General features: G+C 43.1%; 1 protein-coding gene across 3 annotated transcripts; it reads right to left on the reverse strand.

The window, feature by feature from the left end:
- Window positions 1-17,398: 17,398 nt before the first annotated feature.
- Window positions 17,399-22,749, reverse strand: Ndufs5 (NADH:ubiquinone oxidoreductase subunit S5). 3 transcript variants are annotated; one of them, XM_055610745.1, is made up of 3 exons: window positions 22,623-22,749; window positions 19,884-20,101; window positions 17,399-17,609 (listed from the first exon to the last, which is right to left on the reverse strand). In XM_055610745.1, exons 2-3 carry the CDS (start codon window positions 20,097-20,099, stop codon window positions 17,505-17,507), a joined length of 321 nt encoding a protein of 106 aa, XP_055466720.1. In that variant the 5' UTR covers window positions 20,100-20,101; window positions 22,623-22,749; the 3' UTR covers window positions 17,399-17,504. The 3 variants fall into 3 exon arrangements, with proteins under 3 accessions (XP_055466720.1, XP_055466721.1, XP_055466722.1); XM_055610746.1 differs by having other exon boundaries at window positions 22,619-22,749; XM_055610747.1 differs by lacking the exon at window positions 22,623-22,749 and adding an exon at window positions 22,357-22,598.
- Between the last annotated feature and the right edge of the window lie 3,062 nt (window positions 22,750-25,811).

The following is a 25,811-nucleotide window of genomic DNA, read 5'->3' on the forward strand; positions in this document are numbered from 1 at the left end:
TCTTCTTCTTCTTCTTCTTCTTCTTCTTCTTCTTCTTCTTCTTCTTCTTCTTCTTCTTCTTCTTTTACATCTTTTCTTTTGTTCTAAGAAGGATCTCCTTAGATAGCCACAAACTGTTTTCAAAGTTGTGTTTCTAAGCCTCACATCCTGCCTTCTCCCCCTCCCTTTCTCTCTCCTCCCCTTCCTCCATCACCACCCTCACCCCTCCTCTTTCTCAGATCCTGTTTTTGGTGTCATGTCTGAGAACTCTACCAAGCCCCAGGTCCTAGAGTTATCCTATGTATACAGTGTTCTGCCTGCATGTGTGCCAGCACATGAGCTACCATGTGGTCGCTGGGAATTGAACTCAGGACCTCTGAAAAGGTAACCTTTGAGTCATTTCTCCAGCCCTAAGTTATTTGTATTTTTACATTTGAGCCTGTGTTCCTTTTTGAGTTAATTTTTATATGAAACATGAAGTTTAGGTTGTGCATGTTCTTGCATAAGGGACAATAAAGAGGGAAGTCTTGGCAGGAACTCGAGGGAGGAACTTGGAGGCAGGAACTGAAGTAGAAGCTGTGGAGGAATGCTTCTTACTGGCTTGCTCCTCAGGCCTTGCACAGCTGGCTTGGTTGCTTGCTTCCTTCCCTTCTTTCTTTCCTTTCTTCTTTCATTCTGTTTTTTGTTTGTTTGTTTGTTTGTTTGTTTTTGTTTGCTTTTTTTGAGATAGGGCTTCATTATTTAGCTATGGCTGTCCTAGAACTCGTTTATGTAGACCAGGCTGGCCTCAAACTCACAGAGATCTATGTGCCTTTTGTAAATGCTGGGATTTAAGATTTGTGCCACTATGCCCAGCCTTATAGCTTGCTTTCTTATGCAACTCAGAATTACTTGCCCAGGGATGGCGCTGCCTTCTATGGGCTGGGCCTACCTGCAGTTGGTCTTTGCTACTTTATGGGTCCTTCTTTCTTCCACCCTTCTTCTCCCCTTTCCTTTTTCTCTTTCAACCCCTGAACATAGACGTGAGGGAAAAAAGGATAGAGAGGAAAGGAAAGAGATCCCTGAATAAAGTCAGAAAGAGGATGACGTTACTGTTAAACTAGTTTCTGCTGATTAGGAGCATTGAGATCCTTGGGACAAGTTTAAGCTTTACCATTAGGGTATCTAATTTCTTCTTGCTTCTTCTTTTTATACAACTACTTCAGACCACAACCAACCACAACTAACAACCAACCCCAACAACCGATCTATCGGGGCTCTAGCATTTATATACCCTCCAAAAAATTCCCAGAATTCCAAGCATCACACTGTCACAGAAACTATCTGCCACTGGCAAAACCATGCCTCTGCTAGAGCATGAGGCAAATCATAGTCAGTTGTTTCAAAGCAGCCCCATATCCCCATACATGGGATTAAAAGGAAAACATATATTTCTGTATTTTTTTAAAGAAATCAAAACTCCAGAGTTCTTACTACACCAACCCACATCTATCATTAATCAAGACAATACCCCAATGACTCGTTGACAAGAAAATCTTTTATTTTATTTTTGTTTTTTGAGATAGGGTTTTTGTCTATATAGCTTTGGCTGACCTGGAATTTGCTCTGTAGATCAGGTTGGCCTCGAACTCACAAAGCTCTGCCTATCTCTGCCCCCCAAGTGCTAGAATTAAAGGCATATAACAGCACTGCTAGCAGGACAAGCGAATCTTATTGAGGCATTTTTCCCAATTAAGATTCTCTCTTTCTGGATACCTCTAGGTTTGTGTCAAGTCAACAAAAAACAATCAGCATGTCTCCAAAGGTCCTTCTTTATCTCACTGGCATAGCAACTCAGGAGGCCATCTTAGAGAAACGGGGTCATCTTTGCCTTCTCTTTTTTGTTTGTTGGTTTTAAGATTTATTTATTATATATATAGTGTTCTTCCTGCATGTACACCTGAATGCCAGAAGAGGGCACCAAATTTCATTATAGATGGTTGTGAGCCACCATGTGGTTGCTGGGAATTGAACTCAGGACTTCTGGAAGAGCAGCCAGTGCTCTTAACCTCTGAGCCATCTCTCCAGCTCCTGTCTGTTTTGAGACAGGGTTGTTGGTATGCCTTTTAAAACTTTTCATTGGGTCTCTTATGTCTCTTTCTCTCTTCCAACACCCCAACACTGGATAGGAGAGAAAGAAGGTTAGTGGGGAGAAGGAGCAGAGTTCTCTGTGGCTACTTCCTGCTGGCTAGCATCTTTGGGCTCCTTTTGGAAAGTCTAATCGTTTCAGGATATCTCCAGCTTCTCATCCATCTGCATGAGCAGCAACCAGGAGCAGCAGGGGTGGACGGCAGCAGCCCCCTTCTTTCCCGGAACCCCCTTCACTCTCTGGGCCCTGACATTTGTTCCCTCTCCAGAGTCCCCAGATTGAAACTATCTGCAGCTGGCAAAGGACCCCTCTCAGAGCGAGCCCACACGAGGCAAAGGGTTTGTTGCATGGACAATCTGAATCAGTCCTATATCGAACACCTGGGACCAAAACAAAAACATTTTTACACCCACAACACAGGGTCTTATATGTAGCCGAGGCTGGCCTGGAACACAGTATATAGACGAGGTTGGCCTTTAACCTGCCTCTGCCTCCAAGTGCTGGGGTAGGGGCTGAATCTTTGGCTTCTTAAGAGTTCCTGCAGTCCACGGGCCGGGAGTGCACAGCAAAGGTCCTGGGGCTCTTACCGTGTCAGATAGAGCTCAAAAGATCTCAGCTTGTAGCCTACAGCCCTTCCCCCAAGCAAGACAGTCAAACTGTCCTTAAACACCCTGGAAACTTGGCATGGACTCTGCCTCTTTATGGAAGTGAGTCCTTTTGGGCTCATTTCCAGAACAGAGAATTCTCACCCGTATTCAAGATTTGCTCTGGCAACTACTTTTCTTTCTCAACCAGTTTATCTGGAGTTTCTGAAAATTCCTCGGCAATCTTCTCACTGGCACTTAGATTCATCACTCAGTTCTACATTGTGTGATGGATAAAATTTCTCAGGGCCTTAATATACTCAGAGCCAGCAATAAATCTTTATCACAGTCAGATCCAGTGTTTTCTTTCAACTTTTCAAAAGTTTGGCTTTGACTCTGGCCATCGCAGTGTTGGAAGGCATGTGCTCTGTATCTGCCTGGTCAGCCCAGCTCATTAGAAGTTTCTGTTTGAGCGAGCTAATTATGTAGGTGTGAGAGACAGATGGAGGGGCAGGCTCATGTTGTGGCATGGTGTTGGAGGCAGAGGACAGCTTTTGAAATTTGGCTCTTGCCTTCCACTTTATTGAGACAGGATCTCTCTCTCTTTCTCTCTCTCTGGTGTTTAGAGACAGGGTTTTTCTATGTAGCCCTGGCTGTCCTGGTACTCACTCTGTAGACCCAGGCTGGCCGAGAACTCAGAGATCTGCCTGCCTCTGCCTCCTGAGTGCTGGGATTCAAGAGGTGCACCACCACCACCTGGCTGCAATCCAGCTTTTAAAGTGTGTGTTCCATGAATTGAACTTGGGTTCTCAGTCTTGTGCAGCCTTTACCCACTGGAGCCCTGCTAGACCTTCTCCAATATTTGTCTCCTTCCTTCTTTTCTCAACTCCCTCACTCCCTTTCTTCCATTTTCTTTCCTTTTCCTTCCTTCTACTATCTACCTACCTACCTATCTATTTTTAATTTGAGGCAGGGTCTATGTAGGCCTAGCTAGCTATCGTAAAACTCTTAAGTTGGACCTGAAATCTCAGATCGGAAATCTGCCTGCCCCTGCCTCTAGAGTGTTAAGATTAAGGGATGGGCCACCAGGCCCCTTTCAACTGCAGGGCTGGAGAGATGGATTGTCATTTAAGAGTATTTGTTGGTATTACAGAAGACTGAGATTCAGTTCCCAGTATCCACAGGCAGTTTAAAACCATCTGTAACTCCAATCCAAAGAGATCTAACTGCCGCTTCTTATCTTTAGGGCACTGTATATGTGTGGTACACAGACTCACATTCAGGAGAAACACACACACATAAAATAATAAGTAAGTAAATAAATAAATCTGCTTGGGGCCAATTATAGCATGACTGTCTGACTGTCTTGGACCACCAACACCCAATAATGACAAGGAGACTTTTTTTTTTTTCCAAGACAGGGTTTCTCTGTGTAGCCGTGGCTGTCCTGGACTCACTTCGTAGGCCAGATTGGCAGAAATCTGCCCACCTCTGCCTCTCTGAGTTCTGGGATTATAGGCATGTTCCTCCCCACCCAGCTGACAAGTAGACTTTTTCTTAATTATGAAAGTTGGGCCTTAGCTCGGGCTTGTTCCTCAACTAGCTCTTAACTTAAATTAACCCCTCTCTATTAATCTACATTCTGCCATGTGGCTTGTCACCTCTCCTCAGTCCCAGCACTTGTTTCTTCCTCTGCGTCCAGCTAGCGACTCTTCCAGCCTCAGATTTTTTCCTGTCTCAGGCAGAGTTCCTACTTCTGCCTGGAAGTACAAGTCCCACCTTCCTATCCTGCCTTTGCTATTGGCCATTTAGCTCTTTTTTTAAATCTATCAGAAGGTGAGGAAAGCGTTTGTTTACAAAATATTGAGACAGGTAATGCTTAAAAATACCAGTCTAGTTTGTACTCATCTCTCTGCTGGCACAGAAATCAACATTTGAATATGTAAAGAGACAACCATGGTGCACAAAAAGATCACCCTAATAGATAGACAGACAGACAGACAGATGAATGGAAGACTGGAGGCATGGCTCAACAGTTAAGAGCATTGGCTGCTCTTCAAGAGGACCCCAGTTCAATTCCTATCACCTACATGGTAGCTCACAACATCTGTATCTCCAAGTCCCAGGAATTCCAATACAATCTTCTGGCCTCTGTGAGCACCAGGAACACACATAATGTACAGATATTCATGCTACCAAATCATCTGTGCGTATAACATAAATAAAAAATAAAAATTTAAAAAGAAGCCAAGTTTGATAGTGCATTCTGGAGGCAGAGGCAGGTGGATCTCGGAGTTTGAGGCCAGCCTGGTCTACAGAGCAAATTCTACAATGGTCAGGGCAACAGAGAGAAACACTGTCAGAAAAACACTGTCTTGAAAATAAAACAAAAGAAAAAACCCCAAACAAGAAAAACAAAACAAGAAAAAAAATTAAAGAAAAAGAAAAGTACAGTGAAGTTGCCTATTGTCACATACCTCACTCTGTGTTTGGTACTATGTACTGGCCATTCATTTGATGTCGGTGTAATATACTTATTTACCCCAGTGCCACTACGACACTGAAGAGATTCTTATGCTGTGACAGTTAGGATGTCATGAAGTGATAGGAAATTGTCAGTCAATTTATAATTTTATGCTATATAATGTATGTGGATCATCACTGACTGAAACAGCAGTAAGTGGTCAAGTACTCAACTGATTGATGGAGTCTCTCTCTCTCTCTTAAGAAAGGCTTCTCTATGTGGCCCTAGTTGTCCTGGAACTTGCTATGTAGACCTTACAGATAGCCATCTGCCTTTGCCTCCTGAGTGCTGGAATTATTTCTTTTCCTTGAGACTTTTTAAAAAAATTTGTTCCAACTAACACAGAAGTTGGTACCAGGAATGGGGTTTTGCTGTGATAGGCCAGACCATGCTTTTGTTTGGAGGAATGTAGAATTGGGACCTTGTATTAGGAAAGCAGTGGAATGCTTTTAAGTGGGGCTTAATGATCCAGACTAGGAGGAACATGGAAATAATGGTGCCGAGGGTGGTTTGAACTGTGGAGGCCCACTTCAGTATGTTTCAAAGGAGAAGAATATTATGTGACCCAGAGACTGTTCTTGTGATATGTTGGCAAAGAATGTGGCTGATTTGCCCTTGGGAGGCAGAGACAAGTGGATCTCTATAAGTTCAAGGTCAGCCTGGTCTACTGGTCTACAGAGAGAGTTCCAGGACAGCCAAGGCTACACAGAAAAGCCCTGTCTCAGGAAAAAAAAAAAAAAAAGGCGGGGGCGGGGGGAGACAGTGTGCAAAGGAATTGAAGAAAAGTTTAGGGCCAAGAATAGTGAACACCTTCAATTCCAGTGCTTCAGTGACAGAAGCAGGAGGGTCTCTGAGTCTGAGCTAACCTGGTCCACAGAGCGTGTTCCAGGACAGCCAAGCGTAGGCAGTGAAGGAAACCATCAAAACCAGAAAACTGGTGAAAATGTGATTGAATGAAGGGCGGCCCCAGTAAGCAGCAGACTGTGGTAGCTCCGGTCGTGTGGTTCTAGCTTTAGAGTCAACGACTCAAGGAAGGGGTTATGGAGTCTCAGGAAAGCCGCTGAGGCCAGGCATGAGGCAGGGTAGTCCCTGCATGGAGGCCTAAAAAGCTGTTTTGTGAAGCTGGGAAGATGGAGCCGCGATTGCCTTGGCTCCAAGATACCTGTGCTGTGGGACATCTGCTGAGGAGAGCTGCTAACAGGGAGTGGAACCAGCCCAAGAGAAAAAGTGTGTCGCAGTCAAAAAGCTGAAAGGAGCTGGGGTCTGAAGAGCACTTTAACATCAGACATGGAGACAGAGTTTGGCGTTTGCCCAGCTGGTTTTGGGTCTTGCTTTGGTCCATTATTTCCTCGCTATGTATGCTCCCTTTCCTCTCTTTTAGAATGGTAATGTATATTCTATGCCATTATATGTTGGGAGTTTGTGCTCGTCTTTGTTTTTTGAGACAGGGTCTCACTGGGTAGCATGGCTGTCCTGGAACTCGATCTATAGACCAGGCTGACCTCAAACTCAGAGATCTGCCTGCCTTTGCCTCCTGAGTGCTGGGAATAAAAGTGTGCACCACCAGTGTCCGGCCATGATCAGCTTTTTAAATTTGATTTCACAAAGAGATCGCTGTGAATATCAAGCGAGACTTTGAACTTTGGACTTTTAAACAGCCTTGAGACTGAGAGACTGTGGGGACTTTTGAGGCTGGACTAAATGCATTCTTATATTATGATACAGCTATAAGCCTATGGGGGGCGCAGGAAATGCAATGCGGTGGTTTGGATAGGAATGACCCCACAAGCTCATCTATTTGAACGCTTATTCATTCGGGAGTGGCACTGTTAGGAGGCATGTCCTTATTGGGGTAGGTGTGGCCTTGTTGGAGTAAGTGTGTCATTTTGGGTTTCCAAGAAGCTTAAGCCAGGCCCACTCTCTCTTCCTGCTGCCTTCTGATCCAGATGTTTAACTCTTGGCTTCTCCAGCACCATGTCTGCCTGCACACTGCCGTGCTTCTCACCACGATGGCAATAAACCAAACCCCTGAAACTGTAAGCCAATCCCAATTAAATGTTTTTCTTTATAAGAGTTGTCACGGTCCTGATGTCTCTTCACAGCAATAGAAACTCTAAAAAAGACACCAAGTAAGTTCACATCTGAGAATGTTATCTATAGTGAGGCAATTTTTATGGTGGCCATTTAAAATACTTTTTCCAAGATGGGCATAGTGGAACAAACCTTTAATCCTAGGGGGAGGCAGAGGCAGGCAGATCTGAGTTTGAGGTCAGCCTGGTCTACAAAGTAAGTTCCAGTATAGCCAGAGCTATACAAAGAAACACTGTTTCAAAGAAACCAAAACAACAACAAAACAAACAAACAAAAACCCAAACACTTTTTCCAATTACCCTAATATATCTGTGTCATTTTAGTGTTGGTGTTTCTAATGATTTTGTTTTTGTTTTTTCTTTTCCTTTTTTTTTCCAATATGGAGTTTCTTTGTGTAGCCTTGGCTGTCCTGGAATTCATTCTGTAGACCAGGCTGGCCTTGAACTTACAGATATCTGCCTGCCTTATTCTCTCTCTCTTTCTATCTTTCTTTCTTTTTTTTTTCTATGTAGCTTTGACTGTCCTGGAACTTGCTCCAAAGGCCAGGTTGGCCTCGATCTCACAGAGATCTACCTCCTTTTTTCTTTTTCTTTTTGTTTTTGTTGTTGTTTTGTTTTTGTTTGTTTGTTTGCTTGTTTGAGACAGGGGTTTCTGTGTAGTCTTCCTTCTCCTGGACTCACTTTGTAAACCAGGCTGGCCTTAAACTCACAGAGATCTGTCTGCCTATGCCTCCCTGAGTGTGTCCAGCTACTTTTTTTTTCTTTTCTTAGAAATGTTTTTGTTGTTGTTCTGTTTTGTTCTGGTTTGTCTCTAGGCTGGCCTTAAACTTGCTGTGTAGCCAAGGATGACCTGAAACTCTTTGTCCTTGTGCCTGTTCTTCCCAGCTGATGGAATTACAAACATGGACAGCCACATCCAGCCTAGTTTTTTTGTTTTTTGTTTTTTTTTTTTTGTCATTTTTAATTATGCATATGTCTAGGTGTGGGAATCTGGCTGGGAGTTTCTGAGGAGGCCAGAGGTGTCAGATAACCCTGGGTTAGAGTTCCCGTTAGTTGTGACACGCCTGAGATGGGTGCCAGGAACTGAGCTGGGATCCTCTTCAAGAGAGGTTTGTGCTCTTAACTGATGAGTCATTGCTCCAGCCCCACTAACGAAGTTTTTGAAAATCGATCTATCAATTGTGTGTGCATATGTATGTATTTGTGTCTATATACATGTGTGTATGTGTGCGTACGAGAGAGACACAGAGAGAGAGAAAGAGAGAGACAGAGATAGAAATAGAGAGAAGGTGAGGCTGTGGAAGTCAGAAGAAGATTTTGTAGATGCTTCTCTCCTTTCCCCTTTACACGGGTTCTAAAACATCCATCTATCTATCCATCCATCCATCTAACCATCCATCTATCCATCCATCCATCCATCTAACTATCTACCTACCTATTTAAAAATAGATTTAAAATTCTGTCTATAGGTGTTTTGCCTGCATGTATGTCTATGCACCATGTGTGTGGCTGATATCAGGAAGCTAGATGAGGGCATCGGATCCCTTGGGACTGAAGTTATGGAAGGTTGTGAGCCACGATGTAGGTGATGGGAATCAAACTGAGGATCTCTGGAAGAGCAGCCTCGTAAGCTCTCTGATCCCCAACTAGCCTTCTTTAAAATTTTGGGTTTTTTTTATAACATTAGGATATTATGTGCATGTGTGTACATGCGCACAAGGAGGTCAGAGGCCAACACCTGGGAGTTTGCCTCTCCTTCTACCATGTGGATCCCCCCTGTCTTAGGGTTTCATTGCTGTGAAGAGACACCATGGCCACGGCAACTCTTATAAAGGAAAACATTTAATTGGGGCTGGCTTACAGTTCAGAGGGTTAGTCCATTATCATCATGGTGGGAAACACGGCATCATGCAGGCAAACATGGTGCTGCAGAAGGAGCTAACAGTTCTATATCTGTATCTACAGGAAGCAGAAGGGGACTGTGTGCCACACTGGGCATAGCCTGAGCATATAAGACCTCAAAGCCCGCCTCCATAGTGACACACTTCCCCAACAAGGCCACATCTGCTCTAACAAAGCCACACCTCCTAACAGTGCCACTTCCTATGGCCAAGCATTCACACACATGAATAGATTCAAACCACCACAGCAGGGAACAAACTCAGCTTGTCAAGCTTGGGGGCAGCACCTTCACCCCACTGAGCCTCCCTGCTTCCCTTTTCCTTGAGTTAGATTTGTCAGGTTCCTGCTATGAGGAGTGGTTTTTGGATTGAGACCAGGATGTTTGGGATGTGATCAAACTCTGGGTCCCATTAATATCTGTGTTTACTCCTCCTCCCACTGCACTGTGGGAGGAGCAGGCATGGTGTCTCCTAATGCCAGGAGGGTTCAAGAGTCCAGGATCTCCCTTTGGTCTCCACTGGCAGCTAAAGCTGGATCAGGAAGGGGAGTTCTTCTAACTGCTAGGCAGTTTCTGCATTAGGCCTTTAATGACACCACACCAGTTGGGTTTGGGATGGTTCCTCCTTCTGTCTAAAAGGGGTCCCCACTACTACTGTGGAAGAACATGGGTGACCTCATTGTTAATGTCCTGGAGAGGAGGAGGAACAGGGGCTTCATCAAGGTTAGACTAGCCTATTCTAGGCTTTCTACCTGGTCTATTGATGGAGTGCAAATGGGGCTGGACAAACATTATCTGTCTTTCTAGTACCTTTCCCGGTTCTTTAACTAAAGGAAGCAGGCTTTCCTCAGGACTTTCATTTGTCAACATTATTGGCAATTTTGGGTTGCTTAGTGTCTTTAGGATCCTTTCTGACATATGTGGGGTGAAAAGAACACTCAGGAAACAGCACTGAGTCATTCTTTGATACCAAAGTACTTACCAGATCTGTTTTTGTTGTTGTTCTGTCTGCCTGTTCCATTTATATACAGTGTCTAGCATTTAGCTGTACTTAGCAGGAGGTCTAGGGAAAAGCTTGGATAGAAAAGCAGAGGCATAAACTGCCCTGAATACCTAAAAAAAAAAAAAAAAAAAAAAAAAAAAAAAAAAATTTACCAAAGCTGAAATTCCAGTCCTTGAGAGGGAAAGGAAGAAGAATTTGGAGTTGAAGGCCAGCACAGGCTACACAGTGAGACATTGTCTCAAGACAAAACAAAAATCAAACTCAGCATTAAGCAACAACACAGATTTCTGATAAAGATGTAGGTTTCTGAGCTGAGTGGTGCTGGTGCATACACTTGGAAGGCAGAGGCAGGTGGATCTCTGTGCATTCAAAGCCAGCCCAGTCTACAAAGTGAGTTCCATGATAGCCAGGGCTACACAGAGAAACACTGTCTTGAAAACAAAAACAAAAACAAAAAACAGAAAAACAGCTTACAAACTGGCCTCACACATCCTCTCAGGCCCTGAAGCTGAGCTTGATACCTCTGTATCAAAACCTGTATCATCCCCAGGAGGCGATGGCTACAGTAAACAGTGATGTGGGGAAGGGAGTTCCTGGCAGGGTCCTTATAGGATTCTGCTACGTTATTACAAAAATGTTCCCTATCTCCCTGTACAGAACTTCTAAGCACAAAATATTTCCAGCAGTTACAATTTTTAAAAGTTCCCTTCTCCCACCTGAGGAAAGAGCTAGCCCATTTCTGTTAAAGGAATTAAGTCTCCAGACCCAGATTCTAGGTGTGGCTGCCACACCCTTTAAGGCAGGTTCTCAACCTTCCTAATGCTTTCACTCTTCCAGTCCCTCATGTTGTGATGACTCACAACCACAAAATTATATCTGTTGCTACTTCCCAACTGTAATTTTGCTACTGTTATGAATTGTAATGTAAATATTTGATATGCAGGATATCTGATACTCCACTCCTGGGAAAGGGTCATGACCTACAGGTTGAGAATCTGTTCTTTAAGGCTTTCTTCCTCCTCCAGGGTTGTCATACAGGATTTGTGTTTCCCTGGTAGGGTTGAGTGAGCTGTCTGCCTGAAATAATTATATTGTACCTGTATTTTACTCTTACTGTCCTCTGATTTCCATGACAAGGACCACTGCTCCATCTGCCCTGTGCAGCTCAGGGGTGGGGGTGGGGTGTGGTTAAACCTGGTTGTGTGCCTAGTGCTCTGCTTTAAATGACAATAATGTTGGAAATGAGAGCAGGCTGGTGCTCTTGCCTTTATCGACCTTCGTAAAAGTTCTCTGGGCTGAAAAAAAAAACCAAAACGTTCCCTGAGCTGGGGGCTGGGAAGATGAGATAAAAATTCTTGCCAGGAAAACATGAGAATCTGAGTTTCAATTCCCAGAACACAGTGAAAGCCTGTTCTTTCCTCATTAAATGGTCTTGGGTATTCTTGCCAAAAGCCAACTGACCACAGCTGTATGGGCACATGGATTCTTCTCCATTGATCTCTCTTTATCCTATGCCAGGAACACACCATCCTGACTGCTAATCTGTAGGAAGTCCTGAAATCTGGGAACTCTGAGTCCTCTGGCCATCCTATTTGTTTTCAGTGTTTTGCTTTTGTTTGGCCTATTCTGGGGATCTTTATACCCCTATGTGAATGTGAATATGTTTATCAATTTCTACTAAGACACTAACTTGGATTTTGTGTGAGAGAGTATATTGAGTCTATAGAATACTTTTGGAGAATATTGTCATTTTAATATTATTTTCTTTATTCTTTTTTCTTTTCTTTTTTTTTAAGTTTATTTATTTTATTATGTATACAATGTTTTGTCTGCATGTACACCTGAACGCCAGAAGAGGGCACCAGATCTCATTGTAGATGGTTGTGAACCACCATGTGGTTTCTGGGAATTGAACTCAGGACCTCTGGAAAAACAAGCAGTGCTCTTAACCTATGAACCATCTCTCCAGCCCCTATTTTTCTTTTTTCATCATCTTCTTTTTTGAGACAGGGTTTCTCTGTGTGTAGCCCTGTCTATACTAGAACTCACTCTAAATCAGGCTGGCCTCGAACTCCTAGACATTTGCCTGCTTCTGCCTCCCAAGTGCTGGGATTAAAGGCATGTACCACCACCACTCGGTTTTTTTTGTTGTTGTTATCATCATCATCATTATTATTATTACAGAGTTTCTCTCTGTAGCCTCAGCAGTCCTGTAGCTACAGCCTGGAACTTATTATGTAGCTCAGGCTGGCCTCAAACTCACATAGAGTTTGCCTGTGAGTGGAGGGATTAAAGCAGTGCACCGCTATTTTTTGGGGGGTGGAGTTCCACAAATAACTTTCCACTTGTTTTGAGGTTCTTTAATTGCCTTCACCATTGTTCTGTAGTTTTCAAGCTACCATTTTGTTTTGTTTTGAGACAGTCTTAATATGTAGCTCAGGGTAGGATGAATTCCAGATCCTTCTGCCTCAGTTTCTTAAGTGTTAGGATTACAAGTGTGTACCACATTGTACAATCCGGCTCACAGGGTTTTGTGTTTGTTTCTTTTGTTCTTTAACTTACTTATTTTGGGACAGGGTCTCCTGTACACCAGAATTATGTAGGTGTTCCACTAAGATGACTTACCTACTCTTTACAACTTTATGAGTATGTGTGTATGTCTGTATATGTGCATGGGAGCAAGTGTCTGCAGAGGTCAGAAGAGGGCATCAGATCCCCTGGAGCTGGAGCTACAATCCAGTTGCTAGGTAGTGTAGACACTGGGAACTGAACGTGAATCCTCTGAACGAACAGCAAGCTTTCTTTTTCTTTTTCTTTTTTTAAGATTTATTTATTTTATTATATATACAGTGTTTTGTCTGCATGTACACCTGAACACCAGAAGAGGGCACCAGATTTCATTATAGATGGTTGTGAGCCACCAGGTCATTGCTGGGAATTGAACTCAGGACCTCTGGAAGAGCAAGCAGTGCTGTTAACCTCTGAGCCATCTCTCCAGCCCCAGCAAGCTTTCTACCAGCCCCTACACATACATTAGGGGTCATATGTCAACATCAGGTATCTTCCTAAATATCTCCTGTTGTAACTTGCTTAACCTGGTTAAACTCTATAGACCCTACTTTAGTTCAGCATAACTGTAGCTCCTCTGTTAACACCTGCTGTGGCCTTTAGCATATGAGAAGCCATTTTGCCCCCAAGTCTCCATTTTGATTATAAGGTGAAATAGTTCAGGTTCCCAGGCCCTGCCTGCCTGAGACCAGAATACAATCTAATAGTTCAATACTTGCTGCTTAGAATAAAACAATCAATGATAAATGCATGTTCTGCTTGAGTTGAAGATAAATGTATGTTCTATTAGAGTTAAGACTGCAACATCCTGCTATGTTCCTTTCTCCCGAAATGGTGGGGAACTGGAAATTCCCCAAGCCTATATCCTAGCCAATCAGCTTAAAATGCTTTATATAGCTACTTAGATACAATACGCTTGGAACAAACTCAATTATGTTTAGCTGGTCAAAATGATGTAATGCTGCCACCCCCATCTCCCCTTTTTTCATTCAAAAAGCTCGCCTTACAAACAAACTCCAGGGATCCTCCTGTTTCTGCCTCCCAGTATCGGGTTTACAGGTATGTGCCCCTTCTCCTTTGTTTTTGTTTTGTTTTCGACAGGATTTCTCTCTTATCCTTGGCTGTCCTGGAACTCACTATGTAATTGCTAGAACCCACAGAGATCCATCTACCTTCTCTTAGGTGCTGAGATTAAAGGTGCGCATTGCACGACCACATCCACCTGCTGTGGCTTTTTCCTTGCGTGCTGGGCATCTGAACTCACATCCTGTGCTTGTGAGGAATGATTTTACCAAAAGAACAACAGCCCCAGGCCCTATTAAAATAACGCCTAGCCTAACATATCTAGGGGCATGCCTTTAATCCCAGCACTGGGGAGGCAGGGTCAGGTGGGACAAGTTCCAGGAGAAAACCCGTTTCCAAAAAACCAACCAACCAAACAACCAACCAACCAACCAACCAAACAAACAAACAAACAAAAGTCAACCTTTTCAGCATTAAATCCAGAGGAAACATCATCCACAGCACCATGAAAATCAGCAAAAAGACAAATATTATAGGGATTTTACTTATAGGAGCTTAAAAGAAATCAAATCAGCCAAGTGTGGTGGCACACACCTGTATTCCCAGCACTCTGGGAGGCAGAGGCAGGTGGATTTCTTTGAGTTTGAGGCCAGCCAGGGCTACACAGAAAAACCCTATCTCAAAAAAAAAAAAAAAAAAAAAAATCAAATCACAGACAGTATGGTGACTGCCAGGGGCTCAGCGTAGAGAGTGGGGGAAGTTTCCATTTTAGAAATAAGAGTTCTAGAAATGAATGCCACTGCACAGCAATATGAATGTACTTACAACCATCTGCACACAGCAAGCAGTTGCTGCACCAGTGACACGTAGGCAAAACACACACACACAAAATAATAAATCTAATTTAAAGAAAAACAAACAAACAACAACAACAAACAACAAACCCAGAAACACTGGGTTTGAGTCCTAGCACACCAGAAAACTAGGTGTACTGAATGTATTGTTGACATTCTTGTCACACTGCATTCACCTGGTACACATTCACACCCATTAAGTAAAAACAGCAGAAACAACCCACAAAACACAGCCCCCAGGTGAATTCCTTTCACTCTTAAATGATTTATGTTGGAGGAAGGTCCAACTGTGTTTTCAAATGCTGGTTTCAGTGCCTTAAGATCTGGTACTCCCCTGCCCCCCCCCACCCCCATGGGTATTGTTATAATGTTGAACCACCTCCTGTAACCATGTGATGAGAAGGAATGTTCCCAGTTATCCCTGATTGGCTGATTAAAGGGCCTACACCTGGGCAGGGCAGAATGGGGTAGGTGTAGCCAAAGTTAGAGGGCTTTGAGGAGAGGAGGATCATGGGAAGGAGAAGGAGAGAGAGGTAGGGGAAGAGGAAGCAGTAGCAGCCATGAGTTACTGTGGATTAACTTTTAACTCCAGTTAATGGCTGGATTGGCATGGGTGGAGGAAAGCAACCCAGAAGTGCAAGTATTTATAGATTATAAATGGAAGAGTCCAGATAGAGACTGTTAGAGCAGATGATGAGGGGGGAGGGCTTGGGAAGGAAGTGTCTGCCTCACCCCAGGGGAAATAAGGCTATTCTAAAATCTATCAGGTATCTGTGTGTTTTATTGACTATAACAGCAGGTTGAATACTGCTGTAATAGTTATAAGGCTAACAATTAAACATTATTAGACCATACTTTTAAATTAACCACAACAGAATTATTTATTTAGTTTCACGTGCATGAGTGTTTTGCTTGTGCATTGTGTGTGTGCCCAATGGTGACTTAGAGCAGGGTATTGGATTCCCTGGAATTACAGATGGCTGTGAATTACTGTAAGACCTGGGGTCTCACAGCTCAGGAGTTCAAGATCGTGCCCTTCCCAGAACCTCCCACAGACCACGACTCGATGCAAAAGCAAGAGGTTTTTTTTTATTCCAATTGCGATAGGGTCTACCCTCCAAAGACAGGAGACGACCCCGAGCATGCAAAGCACAGGGTTTTTATACTTAAAAATCTGGCCACTTTTGCTCTATACATTGATTGGTCAGCAAGAATAGCATGAAGATAGTTTACAGCTAGTTGTTTGCAGTTTTTGGCCGTTTTCTCAAAACAATTTACCCTGCCCTTATTTTTTTAAAAACTATCTTGGAGCAGTTCATCCTGCCCTTTGAGAGCTATCTGCTCTGGCTTCAATTCAAGGCTATCTCGGAGCAGTTCATCCTACCGTTTGAGAGCTACGAGCCTCTGGCTTTAATTCAAGGATGGGACTAGTCACAGCTGTTTTTCCTTTACAGTTGTTTGCATTCTCGGGTGGGCTCTCATTACCATGTAGGGAACTGCAAAAACAGCAAGTATGTGCTGAACATGGTGGCATATGCCTTTAATCCTAGTACTCAGAGGGCACAGGTAGGTGGATCTGTGAGTTTGAGGCAAGCCTAGTCTATATAGCAAGTTCCAGGACAACCAAGGCTTACACAGAAAAACTCCTGTTTAAAAAAAATCAAAACAAAAAATTCCTGTACAGGAATTTGAGACTCTAGCCAAAAAAAAAAGTGTTCTTCAAGAACAGTCTGAAAAAAACAACAACAAAAAAAAAAAAACGAACAGTCTGGTGTCTTAAGTAAGTCAACATGTTTGAAGTACTTCATATATACAATTCGGAAAATTATTCACTAATATTAACCTTTAAGGTATATGTCCAGGCATTTCTAAATGCACAAAGTAACTTGTGGCAGTGAAAGGGCTTGGTGATTAACTAAAAGGTGCACGCCATCAAGACAAAAGACCTGAGATTAACCCGTGGTACCTACAGGGTGGAAGAGAACCAACCAACACAGGCTGCCCGCAGATCTCCACACATGCACATAAAATAAACAAAGCACGATTAATAGAAGTTATTCAAAGATCATTTGTGAGTCAGGCATTGTGGCTCCTGTCTATAATCCCAGCACTCAGGAGGAGGAAACCTGGGCTATAGTGTAAGATCCTGCTTCAAAACACTACAGCTACCAACATGATGTGAGGATACAGTGAATTTTGTGACACAGGCATGGGAACATCCCCCATTGCTTTTTCATAAGAAGGGAATTTGGAGAAGGAACACAGGAACGGCTGCAACCTTCCTCAAATGATGTGTCCACACCTCAGATGTTTTCCTGAAGACAAATAACACTGTTGTTCATTTAAAGAACCGTGAACAGGGTGAACAGGCTGGCTGGTGGGGCAGCCTTCACTGCTGACTGTGAACTAATAACTCTGTTATCAAAGGAGGCATGATAATAAAAACCAACCTCGTTGTGCAAACTGCGCTCAAATGTTCAGTTGCCTTGATTCCCTGTTCCCCCCCAACCCCAGTTTCTGGCTTCAGTTCTTCCAGCATTAGTCATGAGAGATAAACTGGAAACCTTTCACCACTGAAAAGCATGGTGCACCTGTAATCCCAGCACTTGGGAGGCAGAAGCAGGCGGATCTCTGTGACTACAAGGCCAGCCTGGTCTACAAAGTGAGTACAAGACAACCCAGGCTACACAGAGAAACCTTATCTTGAAGGGGGAAAAAAAAAGCATGGTCCAAGAGAAAACAGAGAAAGATTGAGTAATTCTTTATTTTTACATACTTGAGGAAGAAGCTCTTATTAAACATTCTTTCCAGTGGAAAACAGAACATGAAAAGCAGCTTGCAGCTACTCTGCTCAGGGCCTGGGTTCTTCCTTGCCCGAATGGTAAGGTGGAAGGGTATATTTTCCCTCTTTCATTAGCTTTTCCCGCTGTTGCCTGATGGCATTCATTCGCCTTAGCTGTCAAAGGAAGAAAAAAAAAAAAAAAAAAAGCATTAGGGTAAATGGAAACAGGCCCCAAAAAGTGAGGGCTGGAGAAAAGGCTAAATTTAATTTCACTGTTAAACTCAGGAATACTTTCCTACAAGAGGTCCTGCGAGATGAGACTACTTTTGTCTTTTGTCTGTTTGTTCTTAAAAATTCCTAGCTGGGTATGGTGGTGTATAACCTTTAGTCCCAGCACTCAGGAGGATCTCTGTGAGTCTGAGGCCAGCCTGGTTTACATAGCCAGTTCCAGGACAGCTAGGACTATGCAGAGAGACCCTGTCTCAAAAAAAAAAAAAATTCAAACAAGGATCAAGGGCTCTGTTACACAGAGAAACCATGTCCTGAATAACATCCACCCATCCATCAATCAGTGAATGAATTAATAAAATTCTTGTGCTGGTGTCTGAACCTACTCCATTTTACATGTTAGATAAATGCTGCCCAAATCTGAAGTTTATCATTTTTCAAAAATGTTTTATTGGGCTGGAGAGATGGCTCAAAGGTTAAGAGTACTGGCTGTTCTTCCAAAGGTTCTGAGTTCAATTCCCAGTAACCACATGGTGGCTCATAACCACCTATAATGAGATCTGGTGCCCTTTTCTGGCATGTAGGCACACATGCAGGCAGAATACTGTATAAATAATAAATAAAAATCTTGAAAATTTTTTTAGTTTATCTATGTGTATTTGTGTATATGTGAACTCCCACAGAGGTGAGAAGAGGTCATTGGACCTAAGAACTGAGAGAAACTGAATTTGGATCCTCTGGAAGAGCAGCAAGTGCTCTTAACTGCTGAACTAACTCTCCAGCCACTAAATTAATCTTTAAAGAACCAATTGGAAAAAAAACAAAAAACAACAAAAAAAACAAACAAAAAACAAAACGACCTAGAAAACACTTTCCAATTTTTTAATAAACTGATACCCCCTTCTCTTTTTTTAAATAATTTTATTATTTTTAAATTTATTTTTTTATATAGATTGGAGTTAAGGTGTCAGATCCCTTTGAACTGGAGTTACAGACAGTTGTGAGCTGCCATGTGGGTGCTGGGAATTGAACCCAGATCCTCTGGAAGAGCAGTCAGTGCTATTTAACCACTGAGCCATCTCTCCAGCACCCTTTTTTGATTTTTCAAGACACGGTTTCTCTGTGTAGCCTTGGCTGCCCTTAACTCACTCTGTAGACCATCTGGCCAAATTCAGAGATCTGCCTACCCCTGCCTCCAGAGTCCTAGGATTAAAGGTGTGCACCAACACACCTTTCTAATAGATATAATATACATTTATAATATATATAATGTATACTTGAAAAATAGTAATTAAGATATTCTCAGTATATATAAGAAAACAGGTTAGCTGGGCAGTAGTGGCATAGGCCACTCAGGAGGCACAGACAAGTGGGCTCTGAGTTCAAAGCCAGCCTGGTTTACAAGTCCAGGACAGCAAGGCTACACAGAGAAACCTTGTCTCAAAACAACAACAAATATATATACATACATACATGTATATATATAAACTTGACACTCTCTCATTCCTTCCAAGTTTGGTTTCTTTACCAGCATATCCAGTTGGTTGCTAGGGTTTGGCTGTTTCTCCAATGAGGGTTTAATGACTGTGAAACGGTTCCACTGCAAATTTTACCTTTTAAATTTTTAAAAATTATTTATGTTACATATATAGGTGTTCTGCTAGCATATGCAGTGTATGTCTGTGCACTATAAGTGTGCCAAGTGCCAGTGGAGGCCAGAAGATGGTGTCAGATCCACCAGGAATGGAGTTACAGATAGTTGTGAACTGCCATGTGGGCACGGGAACTGGAATCCAGGTCTTCTGTAAGAGCAGCCAGGGCTCTTAACCAGTAAGTCACGAGTCATCTCTCTGGCCCCACCCAAAACAACCAACCAAAGCCAATGGGCATTTTTTACTTTGTAGACTACTGAAAAGACAAGGCCTAAAAACCCATGTGATTTCTGGCTACAGCCAAGGACAGGCTGACACTAGGGAAGAAAGGCCCTTCTCAGATCCAAAGGTTCTGAACTGTTTCATTAGAAAGGTCTTACTAATTCCATATGAGCAAGCCACTGTCCGAAGACCAACTGAAAACACTGCAGATGGCCCAGGGGCTAGAGATGTAGCTCAGTGACGGAGCACTTACCAAGCCCTGGATGCAGTCCCCAGTGTGACTAAAAAGGGGGGTATAGGAGAGGGAAAGGGAGGCATTCAGCGACTATACCCGTCATTTCCTCACCGTTTTGTGCCGAAGATAACATTCTTTGAAATCTTCATATTCTATCTTGCACTCTGTTTTAGCCCGGGTAGAACCAATGGCATGTGCACATTCTATCCATTCTTTCTCAAAAGCGTGGCATCGAGCGGGAATCTTGAAGGGCTGCTCAACACTTTGGTACGTAAAGTGACGATCTAGGCTGATGCCCAGCTTTTTCTGCAAATCAAGGAAGGGCATGACTGTAAAAGAACACAAAGAAAATAAGTTAAAATGAGATGTTTCTGAGAAACAAAACAACAAAAAAAGAGACAGTTCATCTGTGAAGTCCTATTCCCCAAATTTCTTCTCATCAAACTTTTTCTTTTTTAATTGCATCTCATCTGGCCCAGGCTGCCTTTCAGTCACTATTGTAGTCAAGGAGGGTCTCAGCTTGAGTTCCTCATCCTTCTGCCTCTGTCTTCCAAGTGCTGGGCTTACCAAACATTTTTTTTTTATTAGACATGTTCTGACAGATGAGTAATTTGGAGGCTTTCAAAAAACTCACCGAAAAGTAAACTAAAAAAAAAAAAAAATTAATTAAAGATTTTTTTTTTGTTAAGGGTGAAAATTGTGTTTTGACTCAAAAACAACCCCAAACAAGCAAACAAACAAAAAGCACCAACAATAACAACCAAAACAAAGGAAAACAAAAAGTAGTATAAGCACACATGTAACCAGTGTTTGCTGCTTTATGGGATCTTCTCTTGTCCACGATTCTCCTTCCAGCCTTTCAACCTCCTAACACTAAATAAGAGAGAACAAAAGGATAGAGAGAAAAGAATCCCTGAATAAAGTCAGGGGTTGAAAACAGGGCAACAATATCGTTAGACTACTTCCTGCTGATTGGAGCATCGACTTCCTTGGAGTAAGTTTGATCTTCCCTGTCAAAATATCTAATTTCTTCTTGTTATTTCTTCTTTGCACATGACTGCTTAACAAACCACAACCAACAACAACCAATAAGCCCCCCTACACACATACACAGATGCCTCTTGGGGCCCTAGCATTTATATACCCTCTGAAAAGTCCCCAGAATTCCAAATGTCATACAACTGCAGAAACTATCTTCAGCTGGCAAAAATCACGCCTCTGCCAGAGCATCAGGCAAATCATAGTCATCTGCTGCAGAGCTGCCCCATACCCCACACCTGGGATTAAAACAAAAACATAGTCTGTGGCACATGCCTGTAATCCCAGAACTCTGGGAGGCAGAGGCAGCTAGATCTCCATAGTTTGAGGCCAGCCTGGTTTACAAAGAAAGTCCAGCCAAGGCTACACAGAGAAACCCTGTCTCAAAATAACAAAAACAAACACACAAAAAAACATATGTTTCTTTGTTTAAAGAAATTAAATTTCAGAATTCTTGCACACAGACATTATTTCTTTACATTGTCTTACACATTCTTTCCATCCCAACCTAGATCACACTTCTCTTCAGAGGCTCTCTTGAATCTAGTGTCTCTCCTTTCAAAGAAGTCTATCCTAGGTTGGAGCGATGGCTTAGTGGTTAAAAGTGCATGCTGCTCTAGCAGAGGACTCAAATTTGATTCTCAGCAACCATGGTGGGTACTTCACAGCTGTTAAGAACAGCTTCATGGAGATATGAAGGCCCTGGCCTTGTGGAGCAGCTGCATTCACGTGCCCACATCCACACATAATTTAAAAAGTACTTTTTCCATTACTGTAACAGACTAATTAATTACTTGTCCGTTTTCCCTACTGGATTTTGCTTTGAGAGCAAAATCGAGCAGATGCTAGGTAATTGCCAAAAATAAATGAAACAAAACCAGGAAATTTCAAACAACTTACATGTGTAACTATAAAGAAATGGGTAAATTCTGGTGCTCAGTTGAATATGACAGACTTTGAGAAAAAAAGAATATATGGAAAACACATAATAATGTTAACATAGAGAGAACAAAATAATTCCAAACTGCAAAATTACTTAAGACGAGAAAGCAAGCACAACACTGACATCAGTACCCTGCAGAATTTGAGTGGTAAATTTACGTTATAAAGTGTCTTCCCGCTCTTTCACTCATTTACTGTGCATGTTAGAGGCAAACCGGGGGAAATGGATCATCAGAAGCACTGGAGACCCACTCTGGAAACTTGTAAAGAAACCTGAATGTAAGGATTCTAAGGGAGGAGGGCTGGAGAGAGCCCTCGCTCTTCCGAAGGTCCTGAGTTCAATTCCCAGCACCCGCACGGCAGCTCACAACTGCCTGATGCTGTCTTCTGGTGTGCAGGTGTAGACAAAGTACCTAGGCACATAAAATACATAAATAATAAACCCTTAAGAATTCCAGAAGACTAGAATTCAGAAGAGCAGTGAGCAGTGCGTTCCAAAGGCGATTACAACAGGAGTAAAACAGGGCTCAGGAAGATGGGGACTGACATCACTGGGGCTTTAAGGACCGGATAAGCGGGTGTAGCCTGGCGTGGTAGCGCATACCTTTAATTTCAGTGAAGGGAGATCACTGAGTTCAAGACCAGCCTGGTTTACAGACCAGCCAGGGCTACACAGAGAAAGTCTGTCTCAGAACAAAAGCAAAACAAAGAAGCGGGATGTCAGGGTCGGAAGAAGGCCCCAGCAGGAGTCCGGCAGAGGCGGGGCTGGAAGGCTGCGGGGAGGACCCAGGTGTGGGGTGAAGGAGAGGCGGAGGACACGCCCAGAACCCGACCACCCAGAAGGAGAGGAAATCCGTCAAGGAGACCTGCCTGCGAAGCTTCTCGCCGGCGCGGACACAGCAGCGCCTACCGCGCACGGCGGTGCCCTTGACAGCCCCTGCGCGCAGTTCACCGACGCCGGCTCCGGAGAGACGCAGACGCCTGCCGTAAAGGACGCCCGCAGCGCGACGTCCACAGCGCGACGCCGCAAGCCGACCACGGTGTCCCCGCGGGAACCGGAGACACCAAGCCCAGCGGTCTGCGCCTGCGCATCAAGCCCCGCCTCCGGCCTCTTGACAGCGGACGAACGAACCTTTCCTCAGGCGACTGCCTCTGCGGTGAGTTCTCGCTCTCCACGCTGTCACGACGGCTGATTGTTGTGCTACTTGACCAAGGTCACACTCGAGAAAAAGTATTGCTTCCTTCACCCCAAGCGCACGTAGTTCAGCTCGCGGGCCGCTGACCCTAAAACGGGCGCCTGTTTCTGTTAGTAACGCTATAGCCCACTGGAGACACAGCTCGGAGGTTAAGAGCACTTGCTGCTCTGGCAGAGAAACCCGGTGTGACTCTAGGTAGAGGAGACCCAGCGTGCTCGTTTGACCTCGGCGACACCTGGAGCACACATGTGGTGCACAATATACGAGACAAAAAAAAAAAAAAAAGTAAATAGTAAATCTGAAAAGAAAGATAATAGTGCCTAGTTATGTACACTCCTTTAAATGCCAGAACTTGAGAGACAGAAGTAAGTGGATCTCTACAAGTTCCAGGCCAGCCACGGCTACATAGTTTCAAACAAAACAAAATAACAAACAAACAGCTCTAGAGTTGCTGTAGGGATTGGTTTATACTGTGACATGATGAAAAAAAAAAAAATATATATATATATATATATATTTTTTTTTTTTTTGGCCAGGCTGTGGTGGCACACGCCTGTAATCCCAGCACTTGGGAGGCAGAGGCAGGTGGATCTCTTGAGTTCAAGGCCAGCCTGATCTACAAAGCGAGTTCCAGGACAGCCAAGGCTACACAGGGAAACCCTATTGCAGCTCCTATTTTTTTCACAACTCTACTCTATTGAGGGTTCCTTACTCTTCTACCTCCCTTCCAACCTCATCACCCTAGGTAGGAGATAAGGAAGGTTAGAAAGGAAAGGGGATGTAGACCCCTTTAAACTCAGTTCCTGCTGGTTAGGGTCATCTGGTTCTTTGAGAAAATACCAATCTCTGTTGTTAGGATATCTAGCAGTCCAGCAACAGCAAACGGCAAATGCAGCAGGACGAACAAGCAGCCTTCTTCTTCTGTCCGTCTCCTCGGAGCCCCTTCCTCTCTCTGGGCTCTGTTATTTATACTCTCCCAGAGTCCTCAGAATTTCACCAACTCCAGCTGGCAAAGACCACTGCCCTCTCTGAGCCCCGCGAGGTTGTTATCAAGTCCCATATCCCACACTTGGGGTTAAAACTAAAACATTTACAGAACATAACTGAGTTTTCAAACAAGCCAAAACTTCCACTACATGTTCCCTTTTGTTTAAAAAATTGGCTTTTCTTTAACATTAATAAGCTATATACAATAAAGATAATTATGAGAATCGTCAGGTAAGAATTACAAGGCTCAGTCCATTTGTACTGGGCAGTCTTGGAGGAAGTATTCCACTGTCTATGCTGTCCTGCTGAGTCCTGCTGAGTCCAAAGTTCTGTACCTAAGTCTCTTTCTTGTAACTTGCAATGATCAACCTAGAAACATCTTTTTAGGCTTTAAACATTGTCTTAGTTCCTGAACAACTAAGCTTAATTGTAGTAGGACTCTTGACTATCTAGTCTTCAACCCCATCAGAGACTTTAAAAGGAAATGATATTACCTAAGTGTGTAGGAAGCATAGAGCAGGGGGCTTCCAGAACTATAGCAATGGCAGAGACAGCTGACCGCCTGGGCAGTCACCAGGTTTCTGTGTGTCATTGGGGCATCCAAGCTTCAGCCTACCTGCCCAGATAATCTGACAGACTTCTCTGTGAATCGGGAATTTTGAAGGACTGGCCTATCTAATCTCTGAAAAGTTGGTCACTCAATTTCCCAGTGTCCTGCTTGTCAACTGTTTGGAGAGCCTGCTGTCAGCAGCGGAGATAAGGACAGTTTTCTCCAGTGGCTATCTTGCTACATTTATTTCTTTGATTCTCATCTTCTTCTTTGAAGTAGATGAGAGGGGCTGGCAGGAGCAGGTGTGTCTCTGTCAGAAAATCCTTCTATTATGAAAACATCTTTAAATGCCATATTCTGTAGGACTCTGAGATATGTGAAGACCATCTATCTAAATATATCTAAATAGACAAACATTACTTGTTTCTAGCTATGTACTATCTGTTTAACCTTGAAAACATGTACAAGAGACTAAATAAAGCTTATTTCTGTAATTAACTGAAATAGCACTGAACAAGCCTACAAGTAAGATTATCTATAGGTGACAAACTACTAACTTGAATTTCTTAATTGTCCTAAACAGTTTGCAATAGCTTTCATAAGATTAGAACTTTACATCACATTTTCAAATGAATTGCATATGTACAACACATTAAGCAATAGTTGAACAAAATAACCTTAGATTTCTATCAATAAACAATAATCCATACCAATGTATTTGGGACTTGAAGATTCAATAATCTACTTTTCATCCTGTCATCTGACATCCCTCCCCTTTTCTTTTATTATTTCCTTTTCCCCTTCTTTTCCCTAACACTAGAGAGAAGGGTAAGAGAAAAAGATTAGAGGGAAGAAGCAAACTGATCCCTGATTTTTTAATTTTTTTAGATTTATTATGTATACAGTATATATATTCTGCCTGCATGTACACCTGCACCCCAGAAGAGGGCACCAAACTGCATTATAGATAGTTGTGAGCTACCATGTGGTTGCTGGGAATTGAATTCCGGACCTTTGGAAGAGCAGCCAGTGCTCTTAACCTCTGAGGCATCTCTCCAGCCTGATCCCTGATTTCTTTACTTTGTTTCCTTTACTTTATTTCCTCCCTGACCATGACCAATAATAACTTAGAACTAATGCCCCCTAGATGACAACAACCATAACCCATCCAATGACCAAAACCACCCACTTCACCTCTTGGGAATGGGGACATTGTGTTCTTAAAATCACTTCTTCCTGTCTGGGGGGTTAAAGACATATTTTAGGTATCCCCAAGAAAATTGGGATATTGGCCAAGTGCTGGAAAAGCTAGCTGTGTCTTTTTCT

The sequence above is a fragment of the Psammomys obesus genome, unplaced genomic scaffold (assembly GCF_907164565.1).
Source record: "Psammomys obesus unplaced genomic scaffold, mPsaObe1.curated_primary_1811, whole genome shotgun sequence".
Classification (NCBI taxonomy): Eukaryota; Metazoa; Chordata; class Mammalia; order Rodentia; family Muridae; genus Psammomys; species Psammomys obesus.